The sequence below is a fragment of the Sus scrofa genome, chromosome 1, assembly GCF_000003025.6.
Source record: "Sus scrofa isolate TJ Tabasco breed Duroc chromosome 1, Sscrofa11.1, whole genome shotgun sequence".
Classification (NCBI taxonomy): Eukaryota; Metazoa; Chordata; class Mammalia; order Artiodactyla; family Suidae; genus Sus; species Sus scrofa.
Genome location: NC_010443.5, coordinates 165174429 through 165200924, shown reverse-complemented (window position 1 = coordinate 165200924; position 26496 = coordinate 165174429). Strand labels below are relative to the sequence as shown.

The 26496-nt window shown below is 40.7% G+C and overlaps 2 protein-coding genes across 7 annotated transcripts in view; one reads left to right on the top strand and one right to left on the bottom strand.

Moving 5' to 3' along the window:
• Positions 1 to 7835, bottom strand: part of IQCH (IQ motif containing H) — a 226439-nt gene extending 218604 nt beyond the window's left edge. For both annotated transcript variants that reach the window (XM_021100401.1, XM_021100400.1), the window contains exon 1: positions 7719 to 7835. In XM_021100401.1, the coding sequence (XP_020956060.1) occupies positions 7719 to 7769 (51 nt within the window). In that variant the 5' untranslated portion in view covers positions 7770 to 7835. The remainder of the gene's footprint in view (positions 1 to 7718) is intronic.
• AAGAB (alpha- and gamma-adaptin binding protein) overlaps positions 7923 to 26496 on the top strand; it is a 69997-nt gene continuing 51423 nt past the window's right edge. For 3 of the 5 annotated variants that reach the window (XM_003121743.5, XM_005659866.3, XM_005659864.3), the window contains exon 1: positions 7962 to 8110. In XM_003121743.5, coding sequence (XP_003121791.5) covers positions 7981 to 8110 — 130 coding nt within the window. In that variant the 5' untranslated portion in view covers positions 7962 to 7980. Of the gene's footprint in view, positions 8111 to 20284; positions 20362 to 21112; positions 21196 to 26496 lie in introns of all 5 variants that reach the window. The other 2 variants (XM_021100396.1, XM_005659865.3) reach the window with 2 other exon arrangements.

The window sequence follows — 26496 nt, the reverse complement described above, 5'->3', positions numbered from 1 at the left end:
TAAACATAATTCCATGTTCTATTACAAAGTTCTATGCAACGTCCTACACAATGATAAACATAATAATAACATAACAGATAAACAAAATTCCATGTTCGATTACAATGTTCTATACAATGTCCATGCACACCATCCTCATTGCTCTAGTTTCCTCACCAAGTAAAAGAAAAAAAAAAATTACTCCACAGACTTGTGGAATGAAAACAAGGCAATGGGTATGAAAATGAATGAATAGAGGCTTTGGAACCCAACCTATGAATGAGAATTCTAGTTTACTAAACTGAGATTGGCAAACTTACTTAACTCTTTAGAGCCTTAGTGTTCTTACCTTTAAAATGGAGATACATATTCTGCCTCTCAGGATAGTGACAAGAATAAAATTAAAGCATATAAAGTGCTTTGTACAGGGCCAGCCACATAGGAGGGCACTGAACAAATGTTAATTCTCTTCTCCTGAATTGTAAAACCTAGTGAAACGCCTCGCATGAAACTGGCACTTGGTAAATGTTCATTGATTTGAATTGCTCTCTTAATCTTTCTCAAGAGCTTTTTACTTTCCTTGCCAGATATTTTCTTCTCCCCTCTTAGTAACCGCACATCTGTTTGTGTAATTGCAATAGAGACAAGTACTGTAGGAAATGTTTCACCAGACCTGAGTAAAAAGAGATGAAGTTCTAAATCTCCATTCTTTCTTCAAATAGATCCAATCTACCATAATGAAATTTTCTCTGTCACTCATTATTTCTGTGATTATCAAATGCATTGCTTTCCATAATTTCCCACGTGGAGGAAGATTATTATTTTGACAGTTTGGGAACAGGGCTACTTAATAAGAAGTCCTTGAAAGACTTAATGCAGGCAAGAGTTGCTCTAGAATTTAAAAAAGACATGCCACCAGACTCTGTCAAAAAGCAGTCTCATAATTCCATTTTATTCATCTCTGCCAAAGATAAGAGTTTGGCTGAGTCATTCTCATAGCTTCCCCATTCAATTTTATATTGCATGCTCTTGGCAAACCAGACAGAGTGTTGATAAGAGAGACAGTGATAATATTGAGTTATCAATTAGCTTCAGTATTTCCAACCAATAAGGTCAGTGTTAACATACAACTGTTGGGTTTTTGAAATATGATTTCCAAGAGTCATTTAAAAGCTAATTTGATTGTAAGACGTGGTTGTCTTGGTTGCACAAACACATGTTTAACAGTTGGGTCAAACAAGTATTTATAAAGATATAAAGACCCTGCATTTTTATTGATAAAGTATAAACACAAAGCTTCTAAGAGGTAATAATAAAAGAAAGCATCTAGGAAACTTCCCAGAGTCACCACCACACTTCAAGATTGTTTCACAGATGTGCCATGCCTATTTAAGGACCAGCACACACCTCTCGATTACTTTGAGTGAGTTACTTTATGTCTTTGTATCTTAGTTTCTTCTTCTGTAAACTGCAGCTAAAAATAATACCTGCCTACTAGAGTAGCTGTTAGGAGATCATTTATCTAAGCTCTCAGAACAGGGCCAGGCTTTCAATAAACACTAGCTACTCTTTTAATTAGAATGATTATTATTAATGTGGTAAAACCTCAGTATTCTGTTAAGTTGAGGAAAGACCCAGCTAAACTCCTAAAGGTCTGAATTACATACTTGAAAGTGAAAGAAGTAGCTAACAAAATGCTGCCGCATAGACCTCTATGTGGGGATGGTAATCATATTTCCTGAATCAAAAATGAAAACATGGCAGTTCCCTTGTGGTGTGGTGGCTTAAAGATCTGGTGTTGTGGAGTTCCCGTCGTGGCTCAGCGGTTAATGAACCCGACTAGCATCATGAGGATGTGGGTTTAATCCCTGGCCTTGCTCAGTGGGTTAGGATCCAGCATTGCCATGAGCTGTGGTGTAGGTCACGGACTTGGCTCGAATCTGGCATTGCTGTGGCTGTGGTGTAGGTGGAGCCTACTGCTCCAATTCGACTCCTAGCCTGGGAACCTCCATATGCCACAGGTGCAGGTCTAAAGAGACAAAAAAAAAAAAAAAAAAAAGATCTGGTGTTGTCATTGCAATAGGTTGCTGCTATGCTGTGGGTTCAATCCCAGTCTGGGAAATTCACATGCCATGAGTGCAGCCAAAAAACAAAAACAAAAAAAAAACAAAAAGGAAAAAAAAGAAAAAATGGACTTTGATACTGATCTGATTGATCTGATTGGGAAAGAATGTTTTAAATCAGAACTATCCTGGAAAATCCAAATGTAGAAAGTACATTTTTTTTTCTTAATAAGTCACACAAAGAACACTGATTATTTGTATTTAAAGATTTTTCTCTTCTTGTATTTAAAGAATTTTTTTTGTTATTGTTTTTCAAGGCCAAACCAAGGCATATGGAGGTTCCCAAGCTAGGGGTCCAATTGGAGCTGCAGCTGTTGGCCTACACCACAGCCAGAGCAACACCGGATCTGAGCCACGTCTGTGACCTACACCACAGTAGATGGCAATGCCAGATCCTTAACCTACTGACTGAGGCCAGGGATTGAAGTCATATCCTCCTGGATACTAGTTGGGTTTGTAACCCACTGAGTCACAACAGAAACTCCCTCTCTTAAGTATTTGGACATTTTGTAAAAAACATTACTATTAGTATTAATTAGTGCCATCTATTATGTTTTCTAAATAATAATAATATCCATACAGCTCCATTATTATTGTAATTTTTTTGGCTGTTGTGTGCAGAGGTTTGCTGTGGGATCTCAGTTCCCAGATCAGAGACTGAACACAGGCCACAGAAGTGAAAGCACCAAGTCCCAACAGCTAGACCACCAGGGAACTTCTGCTCCATTCATTTTTAAACAGAACATAAACTATTGGAGACTGAGTTTCATTATCTAGTCACCCAGGATCTATGAGCCCAATCCTGTGCCAGGTCAAGTGGGATATGCCGAAAATCAGCTTGTAACAGGGAAACAAGGCAACCTTGTTTGCCAAATAGCAAACATCTGTAGAGTTCTAGTTAAGAATGGAGTAGTCCTGGTGAAAAAGATGGGTTAAAATTAATTTTCCCTTTTCTTTCATCAACTTCGAATAAAACACAAGCTAATATTTAACACAACATAGGACATACACAAAACTAAGCATATTAAAGAGTAAGAGACCAGATATAATAATAATTCATATATATGGAGTGTCATACTTTATTATCCTATATTTTAATCCTTACAAGACTAAGAGAGAGTTCACATTATTATATTCAGTTTATGCTTGAGGGAATCAGATTTAAAGTAACCTGTGCAAGGTAGCACAGCTCATTTTTGGTGAAACTATTCAAATCTGAATCCAAAGCCTTTATGCCTAACCATTAATCAGTACATATATAATATCTACAAATATACAAATGTATATTTGTAAACATACAAAGCTAATGGTTGGTGAAAGTTCAGTGGAAAAGGCAGAATTTAAATATCTAAAAGGGAAGTTCCCATCATGGTGCAGCAGAAACGAGGAACCATGAGGTCGCGGGTTTGATTCCTGGCTTCGTTCAGTGGGTTAAGGATCCGGCATTGCCGTGAGCTGTGGTGTAGGCCAACAGCTACAGCTCCGATTCCACCCCCAGCCTGGGAACCTCCATATGCTGCGGGTGCAGCCCTAAAAAGACAAAAGACAACAACAACAACAAAAATCTAAAGCGGCAAAAGGGGGCAAGGGAAGTTTCTTTTTCATACCAGGATTGATGGATTGAAAAGGTTTAAGATTGCTGGCATTTTCTATGTATATGAGTCCACCTATAATATTCATCTTTGGTCAGTTTCCTTTCCATAATGTGAAAAAATCATGTACTTATCTGATAGCCTTGTTTTAAGGGTTAAATGAGTTTAATATATACAGCACTTAGAACCATGCATGATATCTGGTAAATACTATGTTAACTTTGATTGTTGTGATTTTTTTCATTGAATTCGTATTTTACATGGTTATATTTCACAGCACAATCTAAAGTAGTAGGTCTCAAACCTGAGGGTGCATCAGTGTTATCCAAAAGGCTGGTAAAAACAGATCGTTGGGCCCTACCCCCAGAACTTCTGATTTAATGGGTCTGGAGTAGGGTCTGAGAATTTGCATTTCTTACGAGTTCCCAGCTGGCACTGATGATGCTGGTCCTAGGACTACACATTAAGAACGATGGTCTAAAGCATTGCTTAATGTATGTCATTGAGACACAGACCTAATGTACTATATTAGAGTGAAGCAAGTGAAGATTTGAATGAAATCAAACCTCTGCATTTCTGCAAAAAAATCCTTTGATGTATATACATACAGAAACAATTTGATTGCCTATGATAACAGTAAAGGAAGTCTACTTTCCAGTAAAGAACAATTATATAGCTTTGGGAAAATTGGGTCAATTTAGAGTCAGAAATGGTTCTTTTGTTTTGTTTTGTCTTTTGTCTCTTTAGGGCTGCACTCGAGGCACATGGAGGTTCCCAAGCTAGGGGTCAAATTGGAGTGTAGCTGCCGGCCTGTGCCACAGCCACAGCAACTCAGGATCCGAGCTCCATCTTCTGCCTACCCCGCAGCTCACAGCAATGCTGTATTCTTAACCCACTGAGCAAGGCCAGGGATCGAACCCGCAACCTTATGGTTCCTAGTTGGGTTCGTTAACCACTGAGCCACGACTGGAACTCTGAAAGTGGTTCTAATCTAAGCTATGCATCCTACAGAAGAGAAAACTGAGGGCCAGAGGGGTAAAATTACTAGCCCCAAGTTGTACCCATCTGCAAGGGTCAGATCCAGTATTCTGACTGCCACTCAGGTACCCTTTTCCCTAGATGTACTGCTTATTGGTAGCATGTCTGAAGATAGATACCACAGCCCCAGGTAGAAGTGGAACCCATCCATGTTGGCATGTCCGAGGGTGCTGCTGAATGCTCACAAATAGTCAGAACACAGTGGGAAAGTAGGGAAGGTCTTCCACACGTCCTCCTTCTACGTACTCTACATAGTGCCAGGGAGACTCTTACACTGTATCTAGAGATGAGCCTCAGTGATCAGGTTAATGTGTGGCCTCTCTTTATTTACATAGTCTTCCATTTAGTGTGTTCAGAGTAACTGTTTTAAGCAAGATGGGGTGCTCAGCAACATGGATATGACTATTCTCAGCTCTTCACATAGAGGGGTCTGGCCTTTGCCTTGGACACTGGGAGGTGATCTCTAGGCCCCTGCTTGATGGAAGTATCTTTATGCTATGGAGACTTTGAGCTACACTATATCAGTTCCAACCTCCAGAGGAATGAGACTGAAATCATTAATCTGTTCTTAGGGAAGGGCTGAAGACCAAAAGTCAGTGAAATGAGCATTGTGATCAAGCCCCAATAAAAACTCTGGACACTATAGTCTTGGGGACACTTTCCTAGTTGGCAGTAGTTTGTGCATAGTGTCACACATCATAGCTGGAAGGAGGTGGTATGCTCCATGACTCCACTGGGAGAAAATGGCTGGAAGCTCCATTTAGACCCCTCCTCAACTCTGCCCTAAGCCTTTCTTCCCTTGATTGAATTCTTATCCTTTGGCCATAATAACACCATAATTGTAAGCACAACACTTTCCTGAGTTTTTTGTTTTTGTTGTCTTTTTGCCTTTTCTAGGGCCACTCCAAAGGCATATGGAGGTTCCCAGGTTAGGGGTCCAATTACAGCTGTAGCTGCCGGCCTACACCAGAGCCACAGCAACGCCAGATCTGAGCTGCATCTGTGACCTACACCACAGCTCACGGCAGTGCCGGATCCTTAACCCACTGAGCAAGGTCAGGGATTGAACCCGAAACCTCATGGTTCCTAGTTGGATTCGTTAACCACTGAGCCACGAGGAGAATGTCTCCTGAGTTTTTTGAGTTGCTCCACCAAATTAGCCAGCGTGAGGCGGCTGGAGTTCCCAAATGTGTAGACAGCTGGTCTGAAGTGAGGGTGCTTCTAGAGACCCCTGTACTTGTGCCTGGTGTCTAAGTGAGGGCAGTCTTGTGGAGATTTGGCAGTTTGGCTAAACTCATTCTAAGGTGATGGTGAAAGCAAGGATAATATAAGGTGAGGTAAGACTATCTGGGTATGATTCATAATGGGGAAGTCTGTAAAATTGGTGAGTTTAGGGGTTTGTATTTTGGAAAAGGTGAATTTAAAGAAATCTCCCAAAAGGGAGGTAAGAGACCAAGTCCTAGCAGGAAGAAAAATTAGACCCATTGCAGATCTGAGTGAGAGTCCTGATAAAGTGACCTTAGGCAAATTACTTTAAGCCCTGGTCAAATAGTGCTAAATATGTGTTAAATGTGATGCTATATGTAGAAATGTTTTAAAACTACCATATTGAAATGTGAAAAAACAAAATGCTTTTAATATTTGGAAAAATCTGAGTGTAATTGTCACAAGCTAAGTTATGCTGGAGAAGCTAATACTTTCTTCTTCCTCCTTTTTTGGCCAAATCCGTGGCATGCAGAAGTTCCACAGCCAGGGATCAAATTTTTGCCACAGCAACAACCAGAGCTGCTACAGTGACAACACCAGATCCTTAACCCTCTGAGCCACAAGAGAACTCTGAAGTTAATATTTTATTGATATTCCGCCCTCAGATTAGAAAAAGTTACTTCCGGGAGTTCCCGTCATGGCGCAGTGGTTAACGAATCCGACTAGGAACCATGAGGTTGTGGGTTCGGTCCCTGCCCTTGCTCAGTGGGTTAACGATCCGGTGTTGCCGTGAGCTGTGGTGTAGGTTGCAGACGCGGCTCGGATCCCGCGTTGCTGTGGCTCTGGTGTAGGCCGGTGGCTACAGCTCCGATTAGACCCCTAGCCTGGGAACCTCCATATGCCGCGGGAGCGGCCCAAGAAATAGCAACAACAACAACAACAAAAAGACAAAAAGACCAAAAAAAAGAAAAAAGAAAAAGTTACTTCCCTGTGTTTTTAAATTTGTCACATTTCCATATTCAAAACTGTTAACTTGAATAGTAAGCTTTTATCTTGAATTTATTTCCCTATTGTATGTTCCCAAGCAAGGGGTTTTAATTTTATTTATCTTTTATTGCAATATAATTGGCATACAACATAATAATTAGATACTTGTTCATATTGCAAAATGATCAACATAAGTCTAGTTAACATCCATCTCCATACACATTCACAATTTTTTTTCTTGTAATGAAAACTTTTTAAGATTTACTCTCTTAGCAATTTAAATACACACTAAGTATTGTTAACTACAATTACCATGCTCACGTCCCCAGAACTCATTTATTTGCAAGGGACTTTTAGATCCCCCCAAATTGGGGTGGTTAAGAAAGGCAGTTCACATATTTCAGTTTCTCCCCAGCTTTATCACCTCTCCGTTGTGTCTGATTTGTATCGCCTCCAGTTCCCTACTTCATGGATTCAAAATTTTTATGACATAACATTTAAAAATGGTGCCTCGGTGTAAGAAAAGATAGCTTTTTCCAAAGTAGAGGTCCCTGGCGGGGTGTATGGTCGTGGAGTTTTACCAGAGACAGAATGACTGGCGCTTCCCAGGGTCAGGCTGTGGAGGTGTGTGAGGCGGCCGGGCGAGTTCTGGGTTCGGATATTTGGGAGTTCTCCGAGCGGTGCCGCCCCTCGCCTGGGAGGCAGTCTAAAGGCTGGACACCAATGGATGGACGCTGCTGGGCCTCGCTCGAAGGGCCTTAGCCGGGTAGGGCCGGGAGAGACCCATTCCCACCTGGATTAAGATGGATCCGATGGGGTCATGGTTTTCTGGCGCCTGGGCCATGCCTACCACCGGGCGCGGCTACCTCGCAGAGGAGGCGCGGTTTCTAGGCACATTAATTCTCCGCAGGGGGAGCTCGTTCCCATGGCAACCCAACGCGCAGCGCGGCCCGGTCCACGACGGGAGCGGAAGAGGGGGATGGAAAGGAGGCAGGGCCGGCCGTGCCTTCTGAGAACGCGCCTTCCTTGCACGCCTCCCCTGCGCGACAGCGGCCATGGTATCGCCCAAGGCGGAAGAGGCTTGGAGACCAAACCGGATCGCGGGTTCAGCAATGGCTGCGGGTGTCCCCTGCGCTCTGGTCACCAGCTGCTCGTCCACCTTTTCTGCTGACCGGCTAGTCCAAAGTGAGTAGAAGGTCTCCTGGGCCGAATTCCAAGCCCCCCCCCCCGCCCCGCCCCGAGGCTTGGCGGGTGACATTCCCAACACTGTGGCCTCCCTTGGGAGCCTCTGTCCCAGCCGCGGGGCCCTGGATTCTTCCTCTCCTCCGTGGTGGCCCAAGGTCCCGCGGGTGCTCTTGGGAGGCAGTCGAGGTGCCCAGTGTCCCAGGGGTCCACCCCAAGCTCGTACACACCTTGCTTCTCTGCTTTGTCTGGCCCGCCATGACGTTTCTTCCAGCTTTTTCTGTAAAGTGGGACTAATCCCCGCCCAGCCCAGGGGTTGTTGCGGTCAAGCTTTGAGGTGAACCGAAAAGGCGCTCTGGAAATTGTACGGAGGAACGAGGGTGTTAGGAGCAGAAATAGTGATTTTTGTTGCCATCTCTGCTCCTGAGGTGGAATGTGGTTCCTTTTGGCCACCCCTTGGTGCGTATAAGACTTGTTAGCCTTATCCCCTCCACTCTGCAGTTATTCATGTCTTGCCTTCCTCCAGAGGCTAGGTCCTCTCCCTGTATCAGTTTTTGGTTATTATTGGTCCTATTCCCTTTCTTTGCCTCTGGAACTTCATAGTGTTTGTCAAAGTAGGTAACTTAAAAGAATTGTAGGCGTGGAGGGGAGACCAGTGTAATAGAGAGAGGATAGGATTGGATCTTAGGCTCAAATCTTTCACTAAAGGACTCTGAAGTTGATTATAACTCAAGACTCCTGTTTTAAGTGCGTGGCTTCGAGTCAGAACAGTGACTCTCAACTGTGAGATAACACGCTTAACTTCTGCTCTTCAGTTTTCTTGTAAAATGGTGATTATTTCCACAGAATTGTTGTGCTTAGCCCAGCTTAAACGTTCGATAAAACGTATGTATTTTGATTAAAATGCATTATCTCGCTGGCCTTCAGTTTTCTGATCCTGAAAATGGGGCATATGAACCTAACAGAATTCTTTGAAGGACAGATGATGTGACATTTTGAAACCATTTTGTAAACTGTAAAGCATCATATAAACTAACTTTCTCTCTATAACTGTTGAATGACAGAATTAGGCAGGATGTCCCTCTAATGCAAATATTCTATAACTTAGTTGTCTTTTGTAATCATTTAAAAAGTCCCTTGCTACAATAGAAGTTTAATTATAACGCTAAATAACTAACTGCTCCAATGACACCGTTTCCATACCTCTCAGCAGTGCTCCTTCCCGTTTTTTTCCTTTCTTTTCTCTTTAAAAATTGTTTTGTTGTAAAAGTAGTGCATATTCTATTAAGATTTATTAGCCTGTGGAGAAAAAATGTCAGCCATGGTCTCATCAGCCAAACACAAATAATGTGTTAACATTTCTGTGCATTTATATCCAGTTTTTTTTTCCAATGCATAGATTCTAAAGAAACTTGTAATTACATTTCACATATAGTTTTTATCCTGATATTTTATATATCTTTTACATTATATATAACATGTTATATTTCAGTATTTTGTATGTATGAATCAAAATATTTGATGTATCTTAAAGTCTATTTAAGTATATAAAATTATGTATTTATAACATTTAATATGTGTGATTTGTATAAAAATATCTTTATATAAGATATATATTTTATACATACTATTTCATGTATAATTTTTATTCTGGTATTTTTCATTTATTATTACTTCATAAATTAGTCTCCATATCTTACCTCTAGTGAACATAATAGAATTTGGTCAGAATTCTTAAGATTCTTGGTGTATTTAACTTTCCAAAAAATTGCATGCATTTGGGTTTACATTACTGATAAATAAAAGTCTTTTCAAAGCCAATCTCAGAAGTATTTGTTAAGGTTTCTTATGGCTATCATGTGCTTTAAGGATCAGAATTGGCAGATGTGGTCACTTCCTTGAAGGAGCTGATCACTTACAGTTGGTGAATAGTAACACTGTAGTTCTTTAAAAATATATTGGCATCATTGGGAGTAAAACTAATTTTGTAAAATAATGCACTCTATTTCCATATGTAAAATGCCTCTTAGATAACTTTTGTATTGGTTAAAATGATATGACCTTTCTTTTGTGATTTTGTTAATGTTACGAGTGAAAAATAAGAGCAATTAGTGAAGGGATCCCTTGAGTAAGGAAAAGTGAACTGTTAAAGAGGCTTTTATCATCTATTCCCAGGTTAATGAGTAGGGTGACTATGGATACCATTAGAATGTAGTATTTGCTGAGCTCTCATTCTGTTTAATCATAATTAAAGATGGGATTAAATTAGACACAAATTAATTTTGGCATAAAAGATGGAGACTACCATAATGAATGACTTTTGTTAAGTATTTAGTGACATTGAGTCATAGTGTGATTTTGGGTTGAATCTAAATTTACTTTAGGGGAGGTTTGGTTTCCTTCCATGCATCAGGAAGAAGAACCTTTAAGGTGCCTCCAGTTTCTCTTTCCTTTGACATATTGCTTTTAACAGTCGGAAAGTTTATTATAAATATACATGAAATAAAAATCAACCGGTCTCTACTGTGGATAAGCGGTATGCATGGACTTTGTGAGAAGCTTTTATGTTGTCACTTAAAAGTCTTGCACGGTATCCTGGGTGGATGTCTGACATCAGATGAAAGGTCATTACCAGCGTAGGCTTTTCAAGGCTCAGGATGCTTGTGCGATGCTGTATGTGGTGTGAGAGCAAGTGTCTGTATCCCCAGGCCAGACCTCTATCCACCTCATGTATGTTTTATGAACATAATCCTTTTATTCTGGAAAAGGGTATTCTGATATTAAGAACAAAGCTAGTCTCTGTGCCAGTTACCATAGCTGGGATGACAACTAAGAGACTATTTCTGACCTCAGGAGGGCTGTGGTGAAATGTGTGCTTCACTTGTGAAAAAATTAGAATGTAGATACCTAAGTTTTAATATCCTACTCTACTCGAAGGAACTTCAGATAGAAAAAACCCTGGAGACTCGCCTGGTTTTAATGTATGTAATGCTAATTTAACAACTCTAAACCATTTTGATCCTGTACCTGAACACTTAGAGCAGATTTTTTTCTTCTAGTGAATGTGAGAATTTGCAGATCTTGTAATCATAACAAATGTCAGTACTCTTCCCAAACATGTTTTCACATAATTCAATTTGGTTCTTGAATCCCCATGAATTCATGAAGCCAGGGTTTTCTCCATTTTATAAATGAAGAAGCCATGAATTGAAAGCACTCAGTGAGCTGCCCAGAGAGCTCAAGTAAGAAGCGCCGGAACATATGTTCTCACTTGGGATTTGTGTGCATGGGCTGTGTGAGTGAAATGTGTTGGAATTCCTTAGCAGTCAGAACTATTTAAATTTAAGGTGATGGTATTGGTATTAGAACTGAGAGAGAAGATTAACCCTAAAAGAAGTTTTTAAAATCTGCTCATGTTTCCGTTCAGAATGGTTGAAATCCTAATTCCGAGTGAAGGAAGAGAAAAAAATCCTTGTCCAGGGGACCTGTATTTTAAAAAGATCATGTGCCTACCTGATAATCTTTAATAGTGTCTGGACTTTTATTTTCTCAATTGAGGGAACTCGAAGTAGAGACATTATATATATTAGTCATTCCTGCTATGGTAGAATTAGCATTAAAAATAAAAGTTGTTCCAGACCTCTAACAACTCTTCTATGTGTAAAATTCTATGCTGTTGGTTACTTCTTTTTTAATGTTAGGTAATATAATGCTGCTTAATTTTTTTATGTTTATCTTTTGAAAGCTAAAGAATCAAGCCCCATTTTAAAGTTGCTGTAGACATTCTACTTGTATTAGAGAATTGACATTTTGTGTTTGGCATTCAGATGCATTTACCCAAAGAAACAATCCACTGGTCCTCAGGTTTCTAAAACTGCAGAACCAGGTAGCTCAGTTATGTGATGGGGAAACTAGGCTTTGGGAAATTATACACGTGAAGCCAGCCTTCAGCTTTGACATTGCTGCTTTGGGAAACATTCATTCTTCTGTAAGACTGGGAGTTCATTTCTAGATCTGTCAGACTCCTATACTTACACAAGGATCTTAAAGTAATTTACTAAAGAGAATATTCTTACTTCAAGGGTAGGGGTTATGGTACAGCTTAGCCAACATTATCTAGCAGTCTAGCAACAGAATAGGAGTAGGCGCTTGGGTCTTCTAATTTGTGTTTTTCAGTAGCTGCTTGAGGTATTCTGAGTGGAGCCTCTCAGTTTACTCTGGGAATAAGTAATAATTTTTGCTTAAGTGAAGTTGCTTATTTTGTTGTGGTAGGAGGACCCTGCCTTTGATGGATTGTTTATTTCCAAGTCCTTATTTTCTTCAAAGGAAGAAAGATTGGGCTGGCAACAAGGTTCTAGAGTTGTCATGGCAGAGTGATTCATTAAGTGGTCAGACTAAAGCAGTGATTTCAGATGGGGGTGGGGGGGAGGACTTGGATTTGTTTTTAACTGTGATATTTAATATATTTAAAAATTTTGACATAACATTAAAAGAAGGCTTGAGTTTTTTTAAAAAAAATCTTTATTAAAAGAGGGATGTTAAGTCATCAACCTAAGGAGGGGGGAAAGATTCAATATCAGTTCACATTCTCTCCGGGTGGGTGGGAAAGAGAAGAGAAGGAGGGAAGAAGAGAGTGAGTGTGTGTCTGTGTCTGAAATTAAAGCTCAAAGAGGTTGTGATTTTAAAGGTTGTTTAGCTCATAAAAGTTGGGGAGCCAGGTTTCAGTTCTTTTATATATGTGAAATATGATGAGCTTCTTGGTGACTGGAACTGTATGTATTAAAGGTGAAGTTAGGCGTAGGAGAAATTATAGCAGGAGATTTTAATACTACAGAGAACTTTTATGGATCAAAATAAGTTCAAACCTTTTCTTGCATGAGCCTTAGTAGATGAACTACCATAAGCTAAATAATAAATGAAAAGTCCTCTGTTGGTGCCCTTTTTTTTTTTTTTTTTTAATGAAGGGTAGAGAATTTATGTGAAGTTTTAGACTAATCCTTTAGCTGTTGTTATGAGTTAAATGATTATAAGGCATTTGTCTTCCCAGTAAATGACATTCCAATAACTGAGGGTGGAGAGCAGGAGGAGCAACGGCAGTGCAGTGTTAACCCATCAGCCTGATGTTGCACAAAACCATTTATGAGACAGAGTGTAATGTGTTATCTTGGAGGATTCTGAGTGTATCTAGACTCAGACCTTTATTTCTGGGCCATCTAACTGCTTGTTTTTGTGTAGCCAAAGGTAAAAATAACAAGGAAGTATAGAGTGGTCGTTTAAACAGCTTGCTGCTTTTGCCCTGTATAATTCCTCAACAAATAATGGCACTCACTAAATAATGAAATCTGATCTTTTTTTAAGAAAAGGTTAAAGTGTGAAAATTGTTTTAAGTGTGTCTGGCAAGAATGATAATCTGGACATGATATATTTATGTGGTTGCCAGTGCACGCAGATACCACAAACACCCCCCCTAATAATTACTTCTCCAGGGAGCAAGATTGAGGTAGGTTAGGACAGAGAGGATAGTTGTGAAACTCTTAAAGAGCCTTTGTGTTGTTTTAGGTTCAGTAACTACCTTTTTCCACGCAGACCTGCAGGCTGGTGCTGCACAGGGGTGGGGGAGAGTATTCTCGTGCCTGAATAACAGTCAGTATGCTTAGAGCAGGCACATGTGTGGTCATTTGATAATAAAGTGCACTCAAGCTGACATGAGAGAATTGTCATTCTCTGTGAATTCTGCTGGGCTTGTTCAGGACTTTTGTGGGGAAAAAGTTGTGAATTGAGCACTAAGTTCTACCCTCCTCCTGGCTATCTGACTTAACTTTTCATTCGGCAAGTGTTTTCCAAGTGTCTTTGCATGTGCCGCCATCATTTTCAGTGTCTACACCTGTGCCTCACTCAGTCAACTACCTCATCTGTAAAATGAGGTCATTGTCTCCCAGCTTCCATGATTCTGTAAGTAGCCTTATTGGGGTGTAATTTCAATACCATAAAATCCACCTGTTTTAAGGGAAACCCATTTCTGTCATCCTAGAAGGAAACCATTCTACCTATGTGCAGTCATTCCCCATTCCCTCCCCAACTCTGGGCAACCACTAACATACTTTCTGTCTTTATAGAGTTGTCTTTTCTGGACGTTTTCTATAAAAGCAGTCATATACTCTGTGGTCTCTTGTGTCTGGCTTCTTTTACTTAGCTTGACATTTTTGAAATTCATCCCTGTTGTAGCATATACTTGGTATTCCCATGGTGTGGGTAGACCACATATATTTATCCATTCATCAGTTGATAGACGTTGGCTTGTTTCTCCTTTTTGGCTATTATGAATAATGCTCTTATGGGCATTCTAAGAAACTCTTGTACTATTTTATGCAACTGCCAGACTTTTTCAGGATGGTTGTACCATTTTACCATTCCTATAAGCAGCATATGAGGGTTTCAATTTCTCCACTTTTATTTAATTTTTTTTTTTGGCCACTTCACAGCATATGGAGTTTTGGGTCAGGGATCAGATCCAAGCCTTAGTTACGACCTATGCTGCAGCTGTGGCAGCCCCGAATCTTTAACCCACTGTGCTGGGCCAGGGATAGCACCTGTGTCCCAGGGCTCCAGAAACACTGCCGATCCCACTGTCCCACAGTGGGAACTCCTCAATTTCTCTGACATGACTTGTTATTGTCTGTATTTTCAATTATTTTTTATGATTTTTATTTTTTCCATTATAGCTGGTTTATAATGTTCTGTCAGTTTTCTACTGTACAACGTGGTGACCTGTTACACATACATGTATAAATTCATCACAAGTGATTAGACATAGTTCCTAGTGCCATACAGCAGGATCTCATTGCCTATCCATTCCAAAGGCAGTAGTCTGCATCTATTAACCCCAGACTCCCAGACCATCCCACTCCCTCCCTCTCCACCTTGGCAACCACAAGTCTGTTCTCTATGTCCATGGTTTTCTTTTCTGTGGAAAGGTTCATTTGTGCAGTATATTAGGTTCCAGATGTAAATGATATCATATGGTATTTGTCTTTCTCTTTCTGACTTACTTCACTTAGTATGAGAGTCTCTAGTTCCATCCATGTTGCTGGAAATAGCATTATTTTGTTCTTTTTGTGGCTGAGTAGTATTCCATTGTGTATATATACCACATCTTCCTAATCCAATCATCTGTCGATGGACATTTGGGTTGTTTCCATGTCTTGGCTATTGTGAATAGTGCTGCAATGAACATGCGGGTGCATGTGTCTTTTTCAAGGAAAGCTTTGTCTGGATATATGCCCAAGAGTGGGATTTGCTGGGTCATGTGGTAGATCTATGTATAGATTTTTAAGGTACCTCCATACTGTTCTCCGTAGTGGTTGTACCAGCTTACATTCCCACCAACAGTGCAGGAGGGTTCCCTTTTCTCCACACCCCCTTCAGCATTTGTTATTTGTGGATTTACTAATGATGGCCATTCTGACTGGTGTGAGGTGGTACCTCATGGTAGTTTTGATTTGCATTTCTCTAATAATCAGTGATGTTGAGCATTTTTTCATGTGCTTGTTGGCCATCTTTTCAATTCTAACCATTCTAGTGGGGGTGAGATGGTGACTTGTGGTTTTCATTTGCATTTCCTTAATAACTAATGATGTTGAGAATATTTTCATGTGCATATAGTATATTCACATATCTTATTTGGTGTAGTGCCTATTCAAGTATTTTTGCTCATTTGAAAAAATTGAAGTATAGATGAATTACAATATTTTGTTACTTTCAGGTATACAGCAACGTGATTCAGTTATAAATACATATATTATTTTCAGATTCATTTCCATTATAGGTTATTACCAGATTTTGAATAGAATTCCATGTGCCATATAGTAAATCCTTGTTGCTTGTCTATTTTATGTATAGTAATTTTTCTGTTAATCCCATACTCCTAATTTATGCCCCCCTCATTAACCATAAGTTTGTTTTCTATGTCTGTGAGCCTGTTTCTGTTCTGTATATAGATTCATTTGTATTATTTTTTATTTTTTAATTTTTAATTTTTTGCTTTTTAGGGCCACACCCACAGCATATGGAAGTTCCCAGGCTAGGGCTCAAATTGGAGCTACAGCCGCTGCCCTACACCACAGCCACAGCAACATGGGATCCAAGCCACATCTGCAGCCTACGTATACCACAGTTCATGGCAATGCCCGATCCCCGATCCACTGAGTGAGGCCAGAGATCAAACCCTCATGGGTGCTAGTCAGATTCATTTCTGCTGCACCACAAGAGGAACTCCGTTTGTATTTTTAGATTCTACATGTAAGTGATATCATATTTGTCTCTGTCTGACTTCATTTAGTAGTCTCATGGCTCATCCATATTGCTGCAGGTGGCAATATTTCAGTGTTTTTAATGGCTAAGTAGTATTCCATTGTATATATGTGTCACATCTTATTAAGCCATTTGTCTGTTGATGAGCACTGACTTGTTTTTGTGTCTTGCTTTTGCCCATTAAAAAATTTTTTTTTGTTAGTTTTCTTAATGAGTTATAAGAGTATTCTGGGGAGTTCCCGTCATGGCTCAGTGGTTAACGAATCTGACTAGGAACCATGAGGTTGCGGGTTCGGTCCCTGCCCTTGCTCAGTGGGTTAACGATCCGGCGTTGCCGTGAGCTGTGGTGTAGGTTGCAGACGCGGCTCGGATCCCAAGTTGCTGTGGCTCTGGCGTAGGCCGGTGGCTACAGCTCCGATTCAACCCCTAGCCTGGGAACCTCCATATGCCGCGGGAGCGGCCCAAGAAATAGCAACAACAACAAGAACAACAACAAAAAGACAAAAGACAAAAGACAAAAAAAAAAAAAAAGAAAACTAAAAGATAAGCCACAGGATATGAGAAAATATTTGCAGGTTATACTTGTGATAAGGAACTTATATCTAGAATATACAGAATACTCTTTTTTTTTTTTTTTTTTGTCTTTTGTCTTTTTTTTTTTGTTGTTGTTGTTGTTGCTATTTCTTGGGCCGCTCCCGCGGCATATGGAGGTTCCCAGGCTAGGGGTTGAATCGGAGCTGTAGCCACCGGCCTATGCCAGAGCCACAGCAACGCGGGATCCGAGCCGCGTCTGCAACCTACACCACAGCTCACGGCAACGCCGGATCGTTAACCCACTGAGCAAGGGCAGGGACCGAACCCGCCACCTGATGGTTCCTAGTCGGATTCGTTAACCACTGCGCCACGACGGGAACTCCAAACAACAACAAATTCTTTTGTCTTTTTGTTGTTGTTGTTGTTGTTGTTGTTGTTGTTGTTGTTGTTGTTGCTATTTCCCGGGCCGCTCCCGCGGCATATGGAGGTTCCCAGGCTAGGGGTTGAATCGGAGCTGTAGCCACCGGCCTATGCCAGAGCCACAGCAACGCGGGATCCGAGCCGCGTCTGCAACCTACACCACAGCTCACGGCAACGCCGGATCGTTAACCCACTGAGCAAGGGCAGGGACAGAACCCGCAACCTCATGGTTCCTAGTCGGATTCGTTAACCACTGCGCCACGACGGGAACTCCTCTTTTAGTTTTCTTGATGGTATCTTTTGAAAAAAGTTTAAACTTTTTTTTTGTTTTTTTTTTTTTGTCTTTTTGCCTTTTCTAGGGCCGCTTCCACGGCACATGGAGATTCCCCGGCCAGGGGTCTAATTGGAGCTGTAGCCACCGGCCTATGCCAGAGCCACAGCAACTTGGGATCTGAGCCACGTCTGCAACCTACACCACAGCTCACCGCAACGCCAGATCCTTAACCCACTAAGCAAGGCCAGGGATCAAACCCGCAACCTCATGGTTCCTTGTTGGATTGGTTAACCACTGAGCCACGACGGGAACTCCAGAAGTTTAAACTTTTGATGAAGTCCAATTTATGATTTTTCTTTTTCCATGATCCTTTGACCATGTGTTGTCCAATCATGATTTTAACTCATCTTAAAGAATACTTTGGATACTGGGATGTTGGATCTGTTAGCTTTGGTATATTTTCCGTTGGCCGAAGCTTATTTTCAGTATTTGAATATAGGGGCTACAAGATAAATGTTCTTCATTAAATTTATTCTGTCTTTGAAAAGTCATCTCAGACATGTTTACCTTTCTTCAGAGTAAGTTTTCATCTGCTGCAGATACTATTATCAACTGGAGCAGACATTGACATTTTTTGTGAGGTTTTATTACCTGATGCTGATTTGTTTATGAAAAATTACCATTTGAATGTAAAAATTATTTTCATCTCATAATTGTCCTGTTCAGCTTATGTTTTCTTTCAGAAAACCACCATTTATAAATTATTTTCAAAGCATCTAAGATTAATTTCCAGATAATTTTATGGTTAAAATAATTAAGACAGTTAAGATGGATTTTATCAGATGCAAATGAAAAGCATTTATGTCTGTTTTAGGAGTTAGGGTGCCTGGCTGGAAAACACTAATTTTAGTTCTGTGAGAAAGAATAATACCAGCTTTGCACTCCACAACTTTTATTTTGTTTCGTGAATACAGTTAAGTCAGTTCCAAAAGTTCCTTTGCTTTGGATCAGGGTGTCTCACCCTTAGCACTGTTGATGTCTTTAGCTGAGTAATTCTCTGTTTTGTGGATATAACGCTGTCCCGTGCGTTATATCCTTGGCCTCTGCCCACTAGAGGCCAGTAGCATTTCCCCACTTGTGACAATCAAAAATGTCTCCAGAAGGTGGCATATCTCCTGGGAGACAAAATTACCTCCCTCTAAAGAACCACTGTATATCTAGAACTATGATTTCAAGTAAGTAATAGTAATGGAATTCAAAAGTCTCCCCATTCCCCCAAATATGGCTAGGAATTGTCCATCAGCTGCGCCACTGAGATTGATAAAATGGTCTTTTCACGCAGCCCATGAAGCTTAGAGGCTGATGGTTACTTTTTGGCCCACATAAACCACTTCTCCATATTCTCTCTCAGCTTCTTTCTTTATGTTCTTTTGTGCATGTTGGTCTCTCACTGTGTTGTGGGGTTTTCTAAGGGTAAACAGAGACCATGTATCTCCCCCAGCCATTCTCCTGCCCCCAATTATTTTAACATGACGCCATGGTAACCAACGCCTGATGGCTGTTGGGAGAAAGTGAACTAGAGGAAAAGGAGGAGGATGGAAATGGATTTCCTCTGCTTCAACTTGTAAGACTTTCCCTCTGTGATATAAAAAGCCCCAAAGCATGTGACAGTGTGAAATTTAGAATGTAACCAGAGAGGAGTGTGTGAGGAAGAGGTAATTGAGTGTTGTAAGCAGACCAGAATTGCTGTAGTCTTGTTACAGCAGGGGTATGTTGCTTTAACTCAGTCCAGTTCCTCTTCTTAGCCACTTAATACTGCTCCACTGATGCATCTGACAAATACACAGATACTGCATATACTTGCACCAGGAGGCTGCAGGATGATTATTCAGGGCGTCACAGATAAGAGTTTTGTGACATCCATCTCTGTAAAGTCCCAGCTCTAACGTCAAAGTTTTAACCTTGAAATGCCACACAGGCTCCAAAAGCCCTTTATACCGCAGCAGTGTGATCTTCTCCCAGTACTTGGGGAATAATGTGGTAGTTACTAACTGCTGCAGAGTCTTTGACAGAGCAGCACCCACCTTGGATGGCTTTCTCATGAAATTGTGGCTATCATGGTAACAGGTTGCGTCAATATGGAACCAGTATGATTTTTGAAAGTCTCTCTTTGCCTTTCTTTACCGGTTAATGAGAACTCTGGCTGTCATATTTTCCCCCTAAATCACATTTTGTTCAATTCTTTTCTTTCATAATGGTTACTTTCCCCTTCAGCCTACGTCAAACTGCTGCTTCCTATGATTTTCCTAATTGCTTTCTCTTCTGTCTCACTTGGTCTGTGCCTTAACAATGGAAAAGAAAAATGTGAGAAGGCATATTCTGGGAAGGGAGTGGCCAGAGCAGCTTGAGGTGGTTATTTCCTAATTGCAGTGTTTCTTACTAACGCTCCTCAATGGCTGTGTAACCTTGCCTCTTAGAGTTAGGAGTGCTGGTGTGTGTGCATGGAACTGAGCTGGGGAGGAGGACGTGAACTTTGCTGTGGGCCTGCTCCAGGCCTGGCTCCTGCCTGTGCTTCTTGTGCATTGTTTTATTTAATCTTCAAGGAGCCGCTTGAGAAATGTTTCTGTCCTCTGTTGCAGGTGAGGAAAGGAGACACGGGTTAAATTGTCCTTTTCACCGAGGGCCAGCATTCAAGTGCAGGTCCCTCTGACCCCAGGTCTGTGCTGAATCTGTTTTCCAACCTTTTCTGGTTAGTGGTGCTGCCATCACAAAGGGAAGGGGGAGGAACTGTGGGTCCCCGGGGCACTGGGTATCCAGAAGACACTGGTGTTGTGGGTGCGAGGTTATGATACCTGGCTGTAAAGGCAGTTTCAGGTCTATGAGAAAGAATACAAACAATTGTATTCTCAAAGGAGTACTGGTGTCTGAAAGGATCATCTTGAGTAGTGGTGGTAGCTATCACTTCCTTTAGGGCATAGAAAATATGGTTTAATCACTGGACAACTTCTTTTCACAAAATATATCATGATTAATTAAGCTTACATTAATTCTGCTGGTATTAAAAGTGTCCTTGATTCTCCTGCGGAAGGAGATATGAGTAATCTAAAACAGTGTTAGTTCCCTGACTTTAGGCATTCATTTTGTCCTTTTCTTGGCTAGGATAGATAGGCGAGGGGGTAAGGTAAGTATTATTTGTGTGTGTGTGAGAAATTGGATATTTGTGGTGTTTTGGAAAATCGCCTTGGAACCTCAGTCTGCTTCTAAGTTCAGGCTAAAGAGAGTATTACCTCGTACTGATTCTGAACTATGGAAAGCTCCTTGTCTCCTTTCTTTAATTTGCTTGCTTTCCAGATGTGCAGTTTTTCTGAGGGAAGGAACATCAGGATAGACAGTAGTAGCACAAAGAGGGGCAAGAGGGAGAGGGAGTTGGCTGGGTCACTGACCTGAAATGCCTCCTTGGCTTACAGCTTTCTTCAGCTCTTGAATCTCTCCGCTAACTTACCATGTGGGAGGCACTGTACAGGAAAAAAATTCACCAAGGAAGTGAGAAGTAAGTAGAAGTTGCTAGAGAATTGATGGCTGTGGGAAACAGTTTCTCAGGTGGCAGACAACGAGATTTATACTTGTACTTAAAACTGGGGGAAAGGGTCATACTCGCTACTGGAAGTGAGTTGACATTAAACTTATCATCTAAAACCACTGCAGATTAACTATTTTCAGCTGCGAAACCAAGTTTGTAGTAACAGACCTGACAGTTAATCACTTAATATTTGTCTCTTAAAAAATGATGTATTATAGCTCCACCAGGTGGCTGCCAACAGTGTGAATGAGTCAGGCCACCATCCACCACAGGACGAAGGAGAACCCGCTTTTGATCATATTTGTGCATCATTTTTTTTTTTTTTCTTTTTACGGCCACACCTGTGGCATATGGAGGTTCGCAGACCAGGGGTCAAATAGGAGCTGCAGCTGAGCCCTCGCCACAGCAACACCTGATTCGAGCTGCACCTGCGACCTACACTGCAGCTTGTGGCAATGCCGGATCCTTAACCTACTGAATGAGGCCAGTGATTGACCCCACACCCTCCAGGACACTGTTAGGTTCTTAACCTGCTGAGCCACAACAGGAACTCCTTGTACATTATTTTGCCTACATCAAAATTCCATTTTGCAAAGGGCTAAGAAGGGAGACCATGGCAGGTTTTTCTAGGAAGTCTGTCTGGCAAACAAACAAAAAAACTCCTACAAGGTCACTATGACTCACTTTTGAAACATAAATACCTGAAACCCATAGACAGTTTTCTGATGGGTGAGTTGTGCTACAGGCTCATGTATTCTGATGCCCTCATTGTGGCTATTATTTTTGGTTTTCATGAAAGGGCAGAGGATACCATAGGCCCCTAGATTAGTTTTGGCTTGTGACCATTAGACACTTGAGTGATATAGCTCAGAGGCTAAATATTGTAATGTGTAACACACCACAGTAAAGTAGGAAAGGGTGCTAGTGACCTGAATTCTGTTTTAGGCTCTGCTCCTATCAGGCAAGTGGCTTCTTGTTTTTGGTCTTCAATTTTCTATCTCTGAAATGAACCAATTGTACCAACTTATCTCCAGAAACTCTTAGCCATGTGCACTAGTGTTTGAGTGATTTTTGTTTTAATTTGGAAAAAAAAAAACTTGTTAAACGTTTGAAACCAAATAGAAAAAAAAAAAATGAGAAAAGCTATACTTAGTGTAGACATTTACATTTTTTAAATTAAACTCTACATTATGATATTGATGCTAAGAACTAAAATGAGACAGTCTTCACTGTTCTTTCTCTGATTCTAATACGGCACAGATGTGATAATAAAGTCCATATGCAGCCTCGCTGAAAGTATCTGATTTGATGTAAAGTGTTAAAAAAAAATCGGATAACTAAATTGAGCTATCAGATTGTTTTAGGCAGCACAAAGAATGAAAACAAAACAAAACAGCCACTCAGCTCCTAAAAATTTGAAAGGTGAAATTCATTTTCCCAACTTACTGGTTCTATTCTCATCCAGGTTTAGAGAAAAGAGAAAGAAATAGCTTCCCCATTTGAAAAAGACAGCATATAATTGAAATTTTAGGAGCTCTGTGTAAACACACTGCTTTGTCCTCTTGTATTCTTGACATTGATTAATAAAATGAGCCTTTCTTAATGGATCCAAACATTCTTGAATGGCAGTAAGTGTATGACTTTTTCACTGATTTATTTCCTGTTAAAGACACGGATTTATTTATTTATTTATTTTATTTTTTTATTACTCAAATGGATTTATCACATCTGTAGTTGTATAATGATCATAACAATCTGATTTCACAGAATTTCCATCCGACAGCCCAAGCACATCCCCCCACCCCTCAAACTGTCTCCTCCGGAGACCATAAGTTTTTCAGTGTCTGTGAGTCAGCATCTGTTCTGCAAAGAAGTTCAGTCTGTCCTTTTTTCAGATTCCGCATGTCAGTGAAAGCATTTGATGTTTGGTGTCTCATTGTATGGCTGACTTCACTTAGCATGATAGTTTCTAGGTCCATCCATGTTGCAAAAAATGCTGGTATTTCATTCTTTTTAATGGCTGAGTAATATTCCATTGTGTATATGTACCACTTTTTCTTGATCCACTCCTCTGTTGGTGGACATTTAGGTTGTTTCCATGTCTTGGCTATTGTAAATAGTGCTGCAGTGAACATTGGAGTACATGTGTCTTTGCGAGTCATGGTTTTCTCTGCATAGATGCCCAGGAGTGGGATTGCTAGATCAAATGGTAGTTCTATGTTTAGTTTTCTGAGGAATCTCCATACGGCTTTCCACAGTGGTTACACCAATTTACAATCCCACCAACAGTGTACTAGTGTTCCTTTTTCTCCACACCCTCTCCAGCCCTTACTATTTGCAGACTTTTTGATGATGGCCATTCTGGCTGGTGTAAGGTGGTACCTCATAGTGGTTTTGATTTGCATATCTCTAATAATGAGTGGTGTTGAAAATCTTTTCATGTGTTTCTCAGCCATCTCTATGTCTTCTTTGGAGAACTGTCTGTTTAGATCTTCTGCCCATTTTTGGATGAGGTTGTTTTTTTTTTTTTGGTATGGAGCTGCAGAAGTTGTTTATAAATTTTGGAGATTAATCCCTTGTCAGTCGACTCACTTGCAAAGATTTTCTCCCATTCTGTGGGTTGTCTTTTTGTGTTGTTTAGGGTTTCCTTTGCTGTGCAGAAACTTTGAAGTTTGGTTAGGTCCCATTTGTTTATTTTTGTTTTTGTTGTCAATACTCTGAGAGGTGGACTGAGAAGATGTTGCTGTCGTTTATGTCGGAGAGTGTTTGGCCTATGTTTTCCTCTAGGAGTTTGATAGTGTCTGGTCTTATATCTAGGTCTTTAATCCATTTGGAGTTTATTTTTGTATATGGTGTTAGGGAGTGTTCTAATTTCATTCTTTTCCATGTGGCTGTCCAGTTTTCCCAGCACCACTTATTGAACAAGCTCTCCTTTCTCCATTGTATATTCTAGCCTCCTTAGTCATAGATTAGTTGGCTGTAGGTGCATGGGTTGAATTCTGGGCTTTCTATCCGTTCCACTGATCTATATTTCTGTATTTGTGCCAGTACCATGCGGTTTTGATGATTGTTGCTTTGTGGTGTAGTCTGAAGTGCGGGAGCCTGATTCCTCCAGCTCCATTTTTCTTTTTCAGGATGTCTTTGGCTATTCTTGGTCTTTTGTGCTTCCAAACAAACTTTAAAATATTTTGTTCGAGTTCTGTGAAAAATGTCCTTGGTAATTTGATAGGGATTGCATTGAATCTGTATATTGCTTTAGGTAGTATAGTCATTGTGATAATATTAACTCTTCCAATCCTCAAGCATGGTATATCTTTCCATCTATTTGTGTCATCTTTGATTTCTTTCATCAGTGTCTTATAGTTTTCAGAGTACAGGTCTTTTGTCTCTTTAGGTAGGTTTACTCCTAGGTATTTTATTCTTTTGGATGTGATGGTAAATGGGATTGCTTCCTTAATTTCCTTTTCTGCTCTTTCATTGTTAGTGTATATAAATGCCTTCGATTTCTGTGTATTGATTTTGTATCCTGCGACTTTGCCAAATTCGTGGATGAGCTCTAACAGTCTTCTGGTAGAGTCTTTAGGATTCTCTAGGTATGGCATCATGTCATCTGCAAATAGGGGTAGTTTTACTTCTTCCTTTCCAATTTGGATTCCTTTTATTTCTTTTACTTCCCTGATTGCTGTGGCTAGGACTTCCAGAACTATGTTGAAGAGTAGTGGTGAGAGCGGACATCCTTGTCTTGTTCCTGATCTCAGCAGGAATTCTTTCAGCTTTTCACCATTGAGAATGATGTTCGCTGTGGGTTTGTCGTATATGGCCTTTGTCATGTTGAGGTAGGTTCCCTCTATGCCCACTTTCTGAAGGGTTTTTATCAGAAATGGGTGTTGGATTTTGTCAAAGGCTTTTCCCGCGTCTATTGAGAGGATCATATGGTTTTTATTCTTCAGTTTGTTAATGTGGTGTATCACACTGATGGTTTTGCAGATATTGAAGAACCCTTGCATCCCTGGGATAAATCCCACTTGATCATGATGTACAATCCTTTTAATGTTGGATGTGGTTTGCTAGTGTTTTGTTGAGGATTTTCGCATTGATGTTCATCGGTGACATTGGCCTGTAGTTTTCTTTTTTTTGTGGAATCTTTTTTTTTTTTTTTTTTGTCTTTTGTCTTTTTTGTTGTTGTTTTGTTGTTGTTGTTGTTGCTATTTCTTGGGCTGCTCCCGGGGCATATGGAGGTTCCCAGGCTAGGGGTTGAATCGGAGCTGTAGCCACCAGCCTACGCCAGAGCCACAGCAACGCGGGATCCGAGCCGCGTCTGCAACCTACACCACAGCTCACGGCAACGCCGGATCGTTAACCCACTGAGCAAGGGCAGGGACCGAACCCGCCACCTGATGGTTCCTAGTCGGATTCGTTAACCACTGCGCCACGACGGGAACTCCTTTTTTGTGGAATCTTTGTCTGGTTGTGGTACCATGGTGATGGTGGCCTGATAGAATGAGTTTGGGAATATCCCTTCCTGTGCAATTTTCTGAAATAGTTTCAGAAGGGGAGGTGTTAGCTCTTCTCTAAATATTTGATAGAATTCGCCTGTGAAGCCATCTGGTCCTGGACTTTTGTGTGTTGGAAGTTTTTTAATCACAGTTTCAATTTCAGTTCTTGTGATTGGTCCATTCATCTTTTCTACTTCATCTTGGTTTAGTCTTGGAAGATTGTACTTTTCTAAGAATTTGTCCATTTCTTCTAGGTTTTCCATTTTATTGGCATATAGTTGCATATAGTAGTCTCTTATGATCTTTTGTATTTCTGTGATGTCTGTTGTTCTCCTTTTTCCTTTCTAATTTTATTGATTTGAGTCCTCGCTCTTTTTTGCTTGATAGGTCTGGCTAGGGGTTTATCAATTTTGTTGATCTTTTCAAAGAACCAGCTTTTCGTTTCATTGATTTTTTTTTTTTTTTTTTTTTTTTTTTTTTTTGCCTTTTTTCTAGGGCTGCTCCCGCGGCACATGGAGGTTCCCAGGTTAGGGGTCGAATTGGAGCTGTAGCCGCCGGCCTACACTAGAGCCACAGCAACGTGGGATCCAAGCCGCGTCTGTGACCTACACCACAGCTCACTGCAGTGCTGGATCCTCAACCCACTGAGCAAGGCCAGGGACCGAACCCACAACCTCATGGTTCGTAGTTGGATTCGTTAACCACTGTGCCACGACGGAAACTCCTCATTGATCTTTTCTATGGTTTTCTTTGTTTCTATTTCATTGATTTCTGC